Source organism: Chelonia mydas, chromosome 16 (genome assembly GCF_015237465.2).
Source record: "Chelonia mydas isolate rCheMyd1 chromosome 16, rCheMyd1.pri.v2, whole genome shotgun sequence".
NCBI lineage: Eukaryota > Metazoa > Chordata > Testudines > Cheloniidae > Chelonia > Chelonia mydas.
The window spans coordinates 4,461,151-4,474,899 of NC_057857.1; the positions used below are offsets into that span (position 1 = coordinate 4,461,151).

At 56.8% G+C, this 13,749-nt stretch overlaps 1 protein-coding gene across 3 annotated transcripts; it reads left to right on the plus strand.

The window, feature by feature from the left end:
• The first annotated feature begins 893 nt into the window (after positions 1 to 893).
• On the plus strand, positions 894 to 6,906 carry RNF208 (ring finger protein 208). 3 transcript variants are annotated; one of them, XM_043530505.1, is made up of 3 exons: positions 982 to 2,041; positions 2,302 to 2,426; positions 4,337 to 6,906. In XM_043530505.1, exon 3 carries the CDS (start codon positions 5,187 to 5,189, stop codon positions 6,006 to 6,008), a length of 822 nt encoding a protein of 273 aa, XP_043386440.1. In that variant the 5' UTR covers positions 982 to 2,041; positions 2,302 to 2,426; positions 4,337 to 5,186; the 3' UTR covers positions 6,009 to 6,906. The 3 variants fall into 3 exon arrangements, with proteins under 3 accessions (XP_027687646.2, XP_043386440.1, XP_027687647.2); XM_027831846.3 differs by having other exon boundaries at positions 982 to 1,958; XM_027831845.3 differs by having other exon boundaries at positions 894 to 2,426.
• Positions 6,907 to 13,749: the final 6,843 nt, after the last annotated feature.

Sequence of the window (13,749 nt, forward strand, 5' to 3'; positions counted from 1 at the left end):
TGGCTGGGTCTAGCCAGCGCAGAGACCAGGCTACTGGGACACGGCCCCGGGGCGGCTGGGCCTAGCCAGCGCAGAGGCCAGGCAATTGGAACACGGCCCCGGCGTGGCTGGGCCTAGCCAGCGCAGAGACCAGGCAATTGGAACACGGCCCCGGGGCGGCTGGGCCTAGCCAGCGCAGAGACCAGGCTATTGGGACACGGCCCCGGCATGGCTGGGCCTAGCCAGCGCAGAGGCCAGGCTATTGGGACACGGCACCGGCGTGGCTGGGTCTAGCCAGCGCAGAGACCAGGCAATTGGAACACGGCCCCGGCGTGGCTGGGCCTAGCCAGCGCAGAGACCAGGCTACTGGGACACGGCCCCGGGGCGGCTGGGCCTAGCCAGCGCAGAGGCCAGGCTATTGGAACACGGCCCCAGAGCGGCTGGGCCTAGCCAGCGCAGAGACCAGGCTATTGGGACACGGCCCCGGCGTGGCTGGGCCTAGCCAGCGCAGAGGCCAGGCTATTGGGACACGGCACCGGCGTGGCTGGGTCTAGCCAGCGCAGAGACCAGGCAATTGGAACACGGCCCCGGCGTGGCTGGGCCTAGCCAGCGCAGAGACCAGGCTACTGGGACACGGCCCCGGGGCGGCTGGGCCTAGCCAGCGCAGAGACCAGGCTACTGGGACACGGCCCCGGGGCGGCTGGGCCTAGCCAGCGCAGAGACCAGGCTACTGGGACACGGCCCCGGGGCGGCTGGGCCTAGCCAGCGCAGAGACCAGGCTATTGGCACACGGCCCCAGGCTATCACGGCAATACTCCTAGCTCTTTACACCAGCATGTGCGTGTTTGCCCTATAGTTGCTGAGTCACTGCAGGGCCCTCTAAAGTGCTGGGCCCCGGCCCTGCACTTGTGTCTGTCCGGCTGTGCCTCCTAGGAGACTCCACCAGGGGTCAAAGCAGGTCTATGCTCTGAAATGGCCTCTGCTGGCCTCCCAGAGTGGCAGGGGAGGCAATAGCCAGGCAGCATGTGCATTTGCGGGGTGCTCCGAGGCTGACCTGGGCTGCGAGGGTGGCAGAGATTCATTGCTGCAGCAGCAGTAGCAGGCAGCTCAAACGGCGGAAAAAGTGTGAGGGGGAGGAAGGAAGCCCAGACCACAGTCTGTGCTCTCACACCCGAGCGAGCGGAGAGCTTGCTGAGAGCTGCAGCCATCCTGCCATCGAGGGGGGAAATCCCCTTCACCCCCTCCCCCAGGGAGCTTGCATAGCAAGCAGCCTGCCTGGAACCGGCTGCTGCACGAGCAGAGACGAGCAGAGGAGCTGAGCTAAATGCTGCTGAGGGAGGGGAAAAGACTCATGAATGACGAGGGGGAGGGAGCTGATATTGGGCACTAGGGCTCTGCGGCCCTCTGGGCTCCATGCTGCTGATAGCGAGAAATGTGAGCTGGCTGCATCACTGCAGTACCCACTGCAGACACACAGAGAGAGGGGGAGAGAGAGCAGCAAGGAACCAGCTCCCAGCACTGAGCATCCTGGGGACAGGCTCCCTCACAGCTCCCAGGGAGAGCCTTCCACAGCAGCAGCGAGAGCAGCAAAGAGACCACCTCCAGCACTGAGCATCCCCAGGGGACAGGGTCCGCCAGCAACAGCAAGGATTTGGCAAGGCCCTTGCTTCCAGCCAGCCCTGTATCTGCTGTGCTGCCAAGGATCTTGCCTTTGCAGAGATGATCCCAGGAAAGCTACTAGCAGATGCTGCCGCCTCTTGTAAGGTTCTGCCAGTTCAGTAGCCTGCAGATGCCGTGTGCGCTTGCCGTCGCAGACAGTGTTGCATCAGCTTCTTACCTGTCGAAGCAAAATCCCATCCTGCCCAGAGAGCAGGTTTGCTGTCGTACTGGTGCGAGGAGTCGAGGAAGCGAAAGCCCTGGGAAGAGGCAGTTGTCCTTCATCATTGCAGCCTGGAAGAGTCGCATCCCTGGGATCGAAGGTGCAGTCAGGAGCAGTCCTAGGGAACCTCCGCAGCAGGCCTGGCAGGGAGCTGGGCTCGCTCCTGAGCCCACTGGCCTGCAGGTACCTCGGAGGGCTGGCCATTGCACAGCATCCGGAACAAGCACAGCTGGGGGAGAGCCCTTCCTCCTTGAGTGCGGCCTTTGTGTCCTGCCCTTTAGGGGATAATCACCTCTTTGCTGGGCTGGATATTGAACAGCAGAAGAGGCTGCACTGAGCAGGCTGTTGCCAGGGGCCATCAGGAAGCTGGACTGGAACTGAGGAAGAGCCAAGCACGATTTGGAGAGGGTGTGGATAACAGAGTCATCTCCTCTGCCTTTCAGATAACCTCTAGTGACTGAGGCCTCCAGTCCGCTGGCAGTTTGCCTGGCCCAGAGAGAGGAGCCAGCCCCACAAGGCAGGAGCCTCCTTAAATAACAGAGCTTTGCAGCCCCACAGCCCATCCCAGGTAAGGGTATTTACTGCCTGTCAGTGTGTGTCAGTGGTGGGCATCAGCCTGCAGGACTGTGTGTGCGCTTGTGAGTGTGTGTGATGTGTCAGTGTGAGTGCTGTGTAACTGTGTGCATGCTGTGTGTATGCTGCATATCTGTGCTGCGTGTCATGGCATACAGTGCGTGCCATGGGTCACCGTGAACACCGTGTGCCTGTGTGAGCCGCTCCCAGCCTGTCAGCGTGGAGTGTGCTGGGAGTGTGAATGCTGTGTGTTAGCTTGTGATGTGTGTGTGTGAGCGTATATGTCACTGTGTGTGTGGTGTGGGCCTCTTGAGCACTGCCTGTCAGTGTGTCAGTGTGTGTGCCGGGTGTGTCACTCCTGTGTTGTGTAGCAATGTGTGTGTGGGAGTGTCATATATATGTTGAGTAGCAGTGGGAGTGCCATGTGTCAGTGTGTGTGCCGGGTGTGTCACTGCTGTGTTGTGTAGCAGTGGGAGTGCTGTGTGTTGGTGTGTGTGCTGGGTGTGTCACTCCTATGTTATGTAGCAGGGTGTGTGCTGTGTATGACAGGTGTGTCATTCTTGTGTTGTGTAGCTGTGTGTCAGTGTGTGTGCTGGGTGTGTCACTCCTGTGTTGTGTAGCAGGGTGTGTGTTGTGTGCCGGGTGTGTCACTCCTGTGTTGTGTAGCAGGGTGTGTGTTGTGTGTCAGTGTGTGTCACTCCTGTGTTGTGTAGCAGTGGGAGTGCTGTGTGTCAGTGTGTGTGGTGGATGTGTCACTCCTGTGTCGTATAGCAGGGTGTGTGCTGTGTTGTCCCGTGGCTGGGTAGGTGGAAAGTAGCACACTGCAGCCAGGCACAGTGGGCAGCCTGGTGATGAGGATTTGCTGCCTTCCAAGCCCTGGTGGCTGTGATGAAGGTGCAGGGTAGGCCCAGCGGGCCCAGCTAACTCACCAGCTCTTCCGCCCGCTTCCTGCTGATCCCCACTGCATTAGAGCAAGACATTTGGGATGAATGAGAGATTTGGATGGGGTAAAATCCCTTGACCAGTTCCCTCAGCTGGCCCTTTGGGCAGCCCCTTAGCCAGATGGTCCCTTCTGGGGCTGCCCCATAGCCAGACAGCCCTGTTGAACAGTCCTGTGGCCAAGCAGCCTCCTTTAGGTGGTTCCATGGGTGCATGGCCCCATGATCAGTTCTTGCAGAGCTTGTTTGGAGCGTGCTGAGGTCAGCTCCCCGCTAACACAGGGTAGGAATTTGCCAGGCCTGCAATGAAGGAGCCTCCATCGTCCTCTCCAGAGGGACAGGGCTGTCTCCTTGCCACTAGGAAGGCAATACCTACAGTGACAGTCACCCCTTCACCCCTGAAACACTGGTGCCTTCTCAGCCCCCTTCCCAAGAGGACTGGGATGGGGGACACGGAAGAGAGAGAGAAGCCAGGGTGGAGCGAATGTGTGTGAGATAATGTGGGGACAGTGACATAATCGATGGCAGGGGTCAAATGCACAAATCGAGAGGCAGAGTGGGGAGCCCCGACCACCTGAGAAAGGGCCCCTGAGACCTAGGAGGGGGACGGGGAGTCACAGGCTACTTATGCATCTGGGATTTCTAGGGGAGACATCAGAGTCTGTCCCAGGCTTTGGCCAGGGAGGCTGAGCCCCTCCCCCAAAATCCCCCCTCCCCAAGCCCAGCCCTGGGAAACTGACAGGTAGGTACTGGAGAACAGAGGCCTGTGGGGAATGCCTGGCGACTCCCATGTCTTGCAGCTGTGCTGGGCAGCCAGCCAGGGCTCTGGGGTGTGCTCCTTGGGTCTGCCCAAGGAGCAGAGAGTGAGGCGCTGGCTCCAGCCACCCACTGATCCCCATTGAACACTTGCAGATTTCAAATCTCCCTTGAGCCGAGTCTCCAACTTCCTGTTGCTTTGTGTTTCCAGCCTTTTCCTGCGAGTGGCTGCAGGGAACGTGGAGCTGAGGCTGGGGCAGCGAGGCAGGTCTGATCGGTGGCTACACCCCCTGCGTCCCCACCAACGGAGCATGCCACTGCAAAGGTGAGCCCGGTCCGCTCCTCACCCCAGCAGGACGCTTCCTGGCTCTGGGTCTGGTGCCCAGCTACTACCCTGGGGGAGCTGCAGGCTCCGCGAACCTCAGTGACTGCGAGTGGGAGAGACGAAGTCAGAGCAAAGGAATTCACACACACATTCTTCAGCCCTGCCAGGATCTTACCCAGAAAGAGGAATACAGGCTGGGTGGGGGCAGGGCACCTGTGGAAAGGTGCAGGGAGCCCTCCTCGCAGGCTGCACTGAGCATATGCCTGGTGGGAGCTGTCCTGGGATGAACTGGGGCCCTGACTCATCTGCTCCAGGGCCAGGAGAAAGCCTGGCTGTCCCTAAGCCTCTTGCCTGAGTTTGCTATTTCCAGCTGATGATGATCTGGCTTGGAAAGCGACAGCACACAGAGAGTGGGAGATCTCTCCATGACAGGGCTGCCACAGGATTAAGCATCTGAGAAAGGCACTGCGGGGAGGAAGAACTTTGATCATTAGATTGGAACCTAGGAGCAGAAAGGCTCCACTCAGCAGAATGCTGCTGTGACTGCAGCCACTTCCTGTGCACGCCTCCATCTGCGGAAGCAGCACCTCTAGGAATGCGGGGGAAGCTAGGGTTACTGGAATCCAGAGGGAACTTGGTTGCCTAGAGCTGCACCTTTCTCCCAGGATGTGCCCCTGCTCCAGCGGCTTTCTCCAGCCCTATCGCTTCACTGCCCGAACACGATTGAAAGCTCTGCATGCTGCCGGCGTGTTCTAGCCTCATGCAGGCTCCCCTTGCAGAGCCCAGAGCAGCGGACAGCAATGTGAAAACCATCCTCATGTCGTGTCTCAAAGGGCAACAAGTTATCATCAAAATGGAGGCGATGAAGATCATCCACCCAGAGAAGTTCTCGGAACTCCAGGCCTCCCAGCCGCGCTACACCTCAGCGCCCCGCCGGGAGCCCCCCCTCGTGGCCAAGCGCGCCTGGCCATCAGAGTCCGAGATCATTGTCAATCAGGCTTGTGGGGACATCCCTGCCCTGGACAGTAATCCTGGCTCTCTGGGGCTGCCCCGGACTCCGCCCCTGCCGCGGCGAGAGCGAATATACCAAGGGCAGCGCAAGGGCAGCTCAGAGGTCTGTTACCACCGCCAGCCGCCCTCAGACGAGGTGATCGTTAACCAGTACGTACTGCACCCCTCCACACCGTGCGAGCCCCTCGAGTGCCCCACCTGCGGCCACATGTACAACTTCACCAACAAGCGGCCCCGCATCCTCTCCTGCCTGCACTCGGTGTGCGAGGAGTGCCTGCAGATCCTCTATGAGTCCTGCCCCAAGTACAAGTTCATCTCCTGCCCCACCTGCAAGCGGGAAACCGTGCTCTTCACTGACTACGGGCTGGCCGCGCTGGCCGTGAACACCAGTATCCTGAACAGACTGCCGGCTGAGGCCCTGGCTGCCAACCCCGTACAGTGGAGCAGCGACGCCGACCGCAGCTGCTACCAGACCTTCCGCCAGTACTGCGGCGCAGCCTGCACCTGCCACATCCGAAATCCACTGTCTTCCTGCACCATCATGTAACCTGTGCATCCCGCCCTGCCTAGCTCTGCACCGCCTCCCTGCCCCGGGGGCCGGACAGTGTGAGAGAAGACCACGGACCAGTCCCAGGGGATGACAGGACCGAGTGAGGGTGGCAGGTCTGACTCGCTCCCCTGGCACTGCACTATACACATCATCCCCCTGGCCCAGCTCCCCGCTCCAGCACAGGGCATCCCCACCTGCTCAGTGCTCAAGTTTAGGTGGGGGCTGCTGGGAACACAGCCCCCGTGGTAATAAGAAGCCACTGGCTGAGCAGAGGTGCTCCCCTTGGGCTTGGCAGTGCTCCAGAGCAAGGGACATTCCTATCCTGCGGCTCACGCTCCCCCTGTGCGTCTGGACAGGTGCCACCCAGCCCGCTGTGCTCACTCCCTGGGCAGCTTGCTTCCTGTTCCCTTCCCCTGGCTCTGTGGCCTGGTCAGGGTGGATCAGCTCCGCCCAGGGGCGGCCCCACCACTGGCCTGGCTGACCCGCGGCGCTGGCGCCCCCATGCTGCTCAGCACACTCAACCTACAGAGGTGACACAGGTGGAGAGCCTGGGAGCCTCCCAGGGCTGAACTGGGCTGCACGTGAGACCTGTACCTGCCTCCCACAGGGATGGGATGGGGAGGTTGCCACACGTCAGTCAGATCCTCTCTGCATTATTTGCCAAAGCTTTCATCTCGGTGGCCAAGCTGACATGCATCAAAGTAACTGCAGCCAATTAAACCCGTTGCCATTGGCCTCCCATTATTAACGGACATAGCCCATTTCCTCCACAGGCCCTCCAGGAAAGCTCCCATTTGTCCTCGTTTTGGAGGATCTTTGTTTGCCCATTCCTGTCTGGGGACGCCCCATCCTTTGGGTGGTTCGTGTTAATAAAGGCATTGAGTTGTGATCCTTCTTCCATGGGTTCTGTATGTCTCTGGGAGGGGAGGGGCCCGCGGATCTCCTTGCTCAGCCTTTCTGCTCCATGCTGCCAGGTGCGCAGTAGTGCAGAGGCTGAAGACTTTGTCAAAGTGTGCCATGCCATGTTCCTCCCTTCTACCCCTCCAGCAAGGCTCCTGTTCCCCAGTAGGGCAGCCCAGGAGTGGGGGCCCCAGAGGGTATCTGGCTAGCAAGCCAAGGCCACTAAAGCCCTTTGTACTACAGACTGCAGAGGATGGGGGTGACCAGTCGGACTATGACAGCGTCCCTCTCCCCAAAGGGGCTGTGGTGAGAGCGGCTACCCAGCACCATGCCCTCTGTTATCTCTCACACAGGTGGGAGAGCAGGGAAGCAGCTGCCCTGCTTGGAGACTTTATCTCTTCAGGACAATTTGGGGAGAGCTTGCTGCAAAAAAGCAAAAAATAAGAAAAGGAAAAAAGAATAAAACAAGCCATAAGCTGCGAGGTACGGCGGTGTGAGGGCGCTGAATGCATACTCCCTGGGGAATGCTGCCCAGGGTTGGGCCCAGATCAGCCATCCGGGACAGTATTGTCTGTGCACATCTGGATCCCATATCCTCTGGGCCCTCTGGCCAGGGCTGGCTCTGCCCAGTGAGCTCTGGACACCCAGTTCAGCTCACCCCACAAATGTCGGTGTGAGTTTGTGCCTACTTATTACACTGTCACAGCCCCAAGAGCCAAACATTCAGCGGAGAGGCTCAACCACCCCCCTCTCCAGGGGGCCCAGAGCTGGCCTCGGTGCCATTAGGGAGAGGGAAGGTGAGAGCCAGCAAGTAGCCCTGCAGGGTCCCTGAGGAAGATACTGCAGACAACCCCCCTGGCTCACAGCCAGAGCATGAGCACGCCCTGCAGCCCCGCCGAGGGTGGAGGAGAGTCCCGAGAGGCCATGCTCACTGGGCAGTGGTGGGACAGGGCTGGGGAGAGCACTGAGAACAGGGCCTGACATCGTTTCATTTTCGCTCTGCCAATTCCTCCTGTCGCTGGTTGTGACGATGCTCCTGTTTTCTACCTGGCCTTGTTAATCCCTGCTCCATCTCCCAAATAAAGATTATACTGGAACGAACCACACCGAGCATCTATAGAGTATGTTGCATGGGGCAAGGAGCTGGGGCGCGGGAGCAGGAGGCCGCTTAGCTGGGACTAGATGAGGCCAGGATTCTTGTGGAGGTATTTACAAACCTCGCCAGCAGCCTGCTGCTGGCCCCTGGCTGGCTCATCCTGGTGCAGGGAAGGCCCCCAAGACAGGACCTGGCAGCTCATGGGAGTGAGCCCGGCAGGAAAGGCTTTCTCCAGGGACAAGGACCTGTGCCAGCCCTCTCCTCCCCCGAGCTCTCTGCCCGGGACTAGGCCCCCCATGCCTAACGCAGGTCTCTGAGCTGCATGCAAGGAACAGGGAGTTGTTACGGAGTCGCTCTGGCCTGGGCTCCTGGCAGCAACTGCCGGCTCCGTCCTTCTCCGCACATGCAGCCCTTGTCATGGGCAGTTACCAACCCTCCAGGGATGTTTTATAAACTATCAATACCAAGACAATTGGTGCATTAAAAATACATTGAGAGACGGACAGTCGGACACTACTGAGAACTGCATGGCCACCATGCTGCGGCTGAGGTTTTATTTGCATAACATGGAGAAAGTTCTGCATAAAGCCTGTACCCAACCCAGAGGCTCTGGTTACCCCCTCTGGCCCCTCCACTGCCCACCAGTATGTCCAGCCAGACAAATGCCATGTGTGAGCAGTCCAGGTGCCACTAGGCCCCATGCCCAGTAGGAGCATGTCCTCCCACTATTGCCAAGTGCAGTCATGGTCAGGGAAGAACATTTGCTTCCTTTGCATTATTTTATAAATAAGTGGAAACAATCTACACTACCGCAGCGTTACCGTTCAACATTAAAGCAGTCAGGATGTGGCGAAGCAAAGTTTCACCAGATGCTGGTGCATTTTTACATTGACGATAACATTAAGCAGCATGTTTTACCGGGAAAAGCAAGAATTAAATAGACATATACATTTAAGCTTCCAGCATCAACGTTAACTGAGGGTGCGTGCGTGTGTGTGTGTGTATACAGGTGCCTATACTTCTATGTGTGCATGTGTATGTGTGTGTGCATGCACCTCTGAGTGTATCTCTGTGTGTGTGTGCATACATGTACTTCTCTGTGTGTACATGTGTGTGCATGCATGACCTCTGTGTGTGCGTGCACCTCTGTGCATATGTCATGTACCTCTATGTGTTTACGTGTATGAGCCTGCATATACCTCTGTGTGTGCATGTGTGTGAAGGTACCTCTGTGTGTGCACGTGCACGGAACTGTGTGTGAATGTGTGCCTGTACCGCTATGTGTGTGCGTGTGCATGTGTGCATGTCCCTCTGTGTGTACCTGTACCTCTGTGCATGTGCATGGACCTTTGTGTGTGTGTGTGTGTGTGTGTGTATTTACATGTGTGTGCTAAACCTCCATGTGTATTTTAAAGAATCCTTATTGAGGTTACAGGGACAAACCATCCCGATGTGTAGAAAGAATAGTAAATATGGCAGGCGACCAGCTTGGCTTAACAGTGAAATCCTTGCTGATCTTAAACACAAAAAAGAAGCTTACAAGAAGTGGAAGATTGGACAAATGACCAGGGAAGAGTATAAAATATTGCTCGGGAGTGCAGGAGTGAAATCAGGAAGGCCAAATCACACCTGGAGTTGCAGCTAACAAGAGATGTTAAGAGTAACAAGAAGGGTTTCTTCAGGTATGTTAGCAACAAGAAGAAAGCCAAGGAAAGTGTGGGCCCCTGACTGAATGAGGGAGGCAACCTAGTGACAGAGGATGTGGAAAAACCTAATGTACTCAATGCTTTTTTTGCCTCTTTCTTCACAAACAAGGTCAGCTCCCAGACTACTGCACTGGGCAGCACAGCATGGGGAGGAGGTGGCCACCCCTCTGTGGAGAAAGAAGTGGTTCGGGACTATTTAGAAAAGCTGGACGAGCACAAGTCCATGGGGCCGGATGCGTTGCGTCCAAGAGTGCTAAAGGAGTTGGCGGCTGTGATTTCAGAGCCATTGGCCATTATCTTTGAAAACTCATGGCAATCGGGGGAAGTCCCGGACAACAGGAAAAAGGCTAATGTAGTGCCCATTTTTAAAAAAGGGAAGAAGGAGGATCCTGGGAACTACAGGCCAGTCAGCCTCACCTCAGTCCCTGGAAAAATCATGGAGCAGGTCCTCAAGGAATCAATTCTGAAGCACTTGGAGGAGAGGAAAGTGATCAGGAACAGTCAGCATGGATTCACCAAGGGCAAGTCATGCCTGACTAATCTAATTGCCTTCTATGAGGAGATAACTGGCTCTGTGGATGAGGGGAAAGCAGTGGACGTGTTGTTCCTTGACTTTAGCAAAGCTATTGACATGGTCTCCCACAGTATTCTTGTCAGCAAGTTAAAGAAGTATGGGCTGGATGTATGGACTATAAGGTGGATAGAAAGCTGGCTAGATTGTCGGGCTCAACGGGGAGTGATCAATGGCTCCGTGTCTAGTTGGCAGCCGGTATCAAGTGGAGTGCCCCAAGGTCAGTCCTGGGGCCGGTTTTGTTTAATATCTTCCTTAATGATCTGGAGGATGGCATGGACTGCACCCTCAGCAAGTTTGCAGATAACACTAAACTGGGAGGAGAGGTAGCTATGCTGGAGGGTAGGGATAGGATACAGAGGGCCCTAGACAAATTGGAGGATTGGGCCAAAAGAAATCTGATGAGGTTCAACAAGGACAAGTGCAGAGTCCTGCACTTAGGACGGAAGAATCCCATGCACCGCTACAGACTAGGGACCGAATGGCTCGGCAGCAGTTTGGCAGAAAAGGAACAAGGGGTTACAGTGGACGAGAAGCTGGATATGAGTCAACAGTGTGCCCTTGTTGTCAAGAAGGCCAATGGCATTTTGGGCTGTATAAGTAGGGGCATTGCCAGCAGATCGAGGGACATGATCGTTCCCTTCTATTCAACATTGGTGAGGCCTCATCTGGAGTTCTGTGTCCAGTTTTGGGCCCCACACTACAAGAAGGATGTGAAAAAATTGGAAAACGTCCAGCAGAGGGCAGCAAAAATGATTAGGGGACTGGAACACGTGACTTATGAGGAGAGGCTGAGGGAACTGGGATTGTTTAGTCTGAGGAAGAGAAGAATGAGGGGGGATTTGATAGCTGCTTTCAGCTACCTGAAAGGGGGTTCCAAAGAGGATGGATCTAGACTGTTCTCAGTGGTAGCAGATGACAGAACAAGGAGTAATGGTCTCAAGTTGCAGTGGGGGAGGTTTAGGTTGGATATTAGGAAAAACTTTTTCACTAGGAAGGTGGTGAAGCACTGGAATGCGTTACCTAGGGAGGTGGTAGAATCTCCTTCCTTAGAAGTTTTTAAGGTCAGGCTTGACAAAGCCCTGGCTGGGATGATTTAGTTGGGGATTGGTCCTGCTTTGAGCAGGGGGTTGGACTAGATGACCTCCTGAGGTCCCTTCCAACCTTGATATTCTGTGATTCGATGATTCTCTGTGTGTGTACGTGTGTGTGCACACATATACCTCCATGTGTGTGCCTGTGTGTATGTGTGCACATCTCTGAGTGTGCAAGTGTGGGAGTGCACATGTGTGTATGCGTTCATGTGTGTCCCGTGCAGCTCAGGTAACACTGATGTTGGAAACTTTATGGTCCCGTGACATTCTGTGATTGCAGCCGGGCAGCATTAACATTGCATTATCCACGTGTTTTGCTCTCACACTGCTGCTGAGGAGGAGACAGTGCCTGCAGGCAGCCCCTCAGCCCCTGAGCCGTGAATGGTTGGACTCCCATTCTCCCATAACACAGACGGTACTGGCTGGGAGTCTTTGGCCCGTGACAAAGAAGCCATCCAACAGTGACTGCAGAATTACCCCTCCCCGCCCCACTGGAGTGTGGATCTGCTAAGCAGGGAACTACAGTTCCCCTCAGCCCCCTCCCCACTGCACTGCCCCTTCCCTGGGCCAGGCAGGATGGAGGACCCTGAGCAGGAAGTGGCTGGGTCCATTTGGAAGCAGTGGCCCTGGGCTAGCCAGGAGCTGCAGAGAAGCTGAATGCAGAGAGGAACCCCCAGGAACCGTATGCAGAGGTGTGTGGAACAGGCTGGGAGTGCCGGATATCACAGCTGGAGGCAGTTCTGTGGGGGACTCATGGAGGAGCAGCAGCAGCTGAGCAGGGAGCCAGTGCAGGGGGCCTGAGGAGCCCTGACTCTCAATAGATTGCCCCAGGCGCCCAAACGAGAGCCACGACTGCTCACTGTACTGAGAGTACCTGCAACCCTCCCTTTCCCTCAGCCATGGTAAGACCCACCAGGGCAGCACCTATAACGCCTACCATGCTTGCCTCTGAGTTGTGGCCCACCTGGCCCGCAGCAGGTACCTTAGGCTGGTTTGGTGTATGCTGGCACTGAGCAGCCCTTCCCCTGGCCGCCCTGCCAGGGGTTGTGTTGCTCAGACTGATTCCCTGCCTCCACCCCCAACGTGTCAGCTCAGCTGGCTCACTCAGCTACCGAGCTAGGCTCGCTGGTTCCTCAGCCAGCCGTGAGGGCAGCTGGGAAAGCTCTGTGCTGGTTCAGAGGATTAAATGCTCCGAGCAGCTCCGCTGGGAAGGATGCTCCTCCCTGAGCTCCTGCTAGGACAGGCATTCAGCTCACAGATGCTTGGGAATGTGCCAGAGCTTTGAGCTTCCCCAGCCCGGCTCCCCCGGCTATTGCCCATGCAGGGGCGGGGAGACAACAAACCAGTCCAGGGAGGTGGTAGCGGAGTCTGAGCCAGGCCAGCTCGCTGTCCTGGGGAGGGGGTGCGTTGCTGTGGGGTGGTAGCCTTGCTTACAATGTCTTGCTGAGCACAGGGGGCAGTTCCTGGGGACCGGGACCTGCACACTGTTTAGCGATTCCCACTCAAACCTCTGAGCGGGGTGCAAAGGGTATTTCACATGGCATACATGCCTGGCTTCCCTGCGCCAGGCTCTGCACCAAAGGGGAGCAGATCCCCGTCCTGGGGCTGCAGCAATTGAAGCATAAGGATACCTCACCCATCCTCCTGCTTCTGGCCAAACCCCAGCACACCACTAATCTGCCCCAGTCATGGCCCCGCATGGGGAGGGGGCGGTGGCTCCTGTGTAGGGGCTGGCGAGCTGGCTGAATGGGAGAGTATTCCCTGGAGCCCGTCCAACCAATTAGTGGCTCTGCACAGGTGCAGCTGATGCAACGGAGCTGTAGGGCAATGAAGAATTCGGCCCTCTGACTAGGGTAACCAGGCAGCAAGTGTGAAAAATCGGGACGGGGGTGGGGGGTAATAGGAGCCTATATAAGAAAAAGACCCAAAAATCGGGACTGTCCCTATAAAATCAGGACATCTGGTCACCCTACCTCGGCCTCTCTCACCACAAGAGAAATAAAAGCTCTCCAATAAAAAACAGAACCCACCCTTCCCACCCCCACTGGGAAAAGGCAGGGTCTGCAATATGAGCCAGGGAATCCCATGAGCAAAGCTAGGCAGAGCTGCAGAAAGAGAACCTCTGAGTCCAACAAAGAGATGATAAATCCCACAATGCACTGGGCCACAAGCAAATGAGGTGCCAGTCAAGAAGAGGTTGCACTGTGGGGGAATGGCACTTCATGTAGCTGTAGCCAGGGCTGTGCTCTCCCTTCGCTCTGAGTGGTGCATGGCCCTCGGCCAGCAATGGCCCAGTCAGCCACAAGCCGGTCAAGTCACATGGTGACAGTTGTTTCTCTCAGCTGCATTAATGGCCCTAGGCACATGCTAG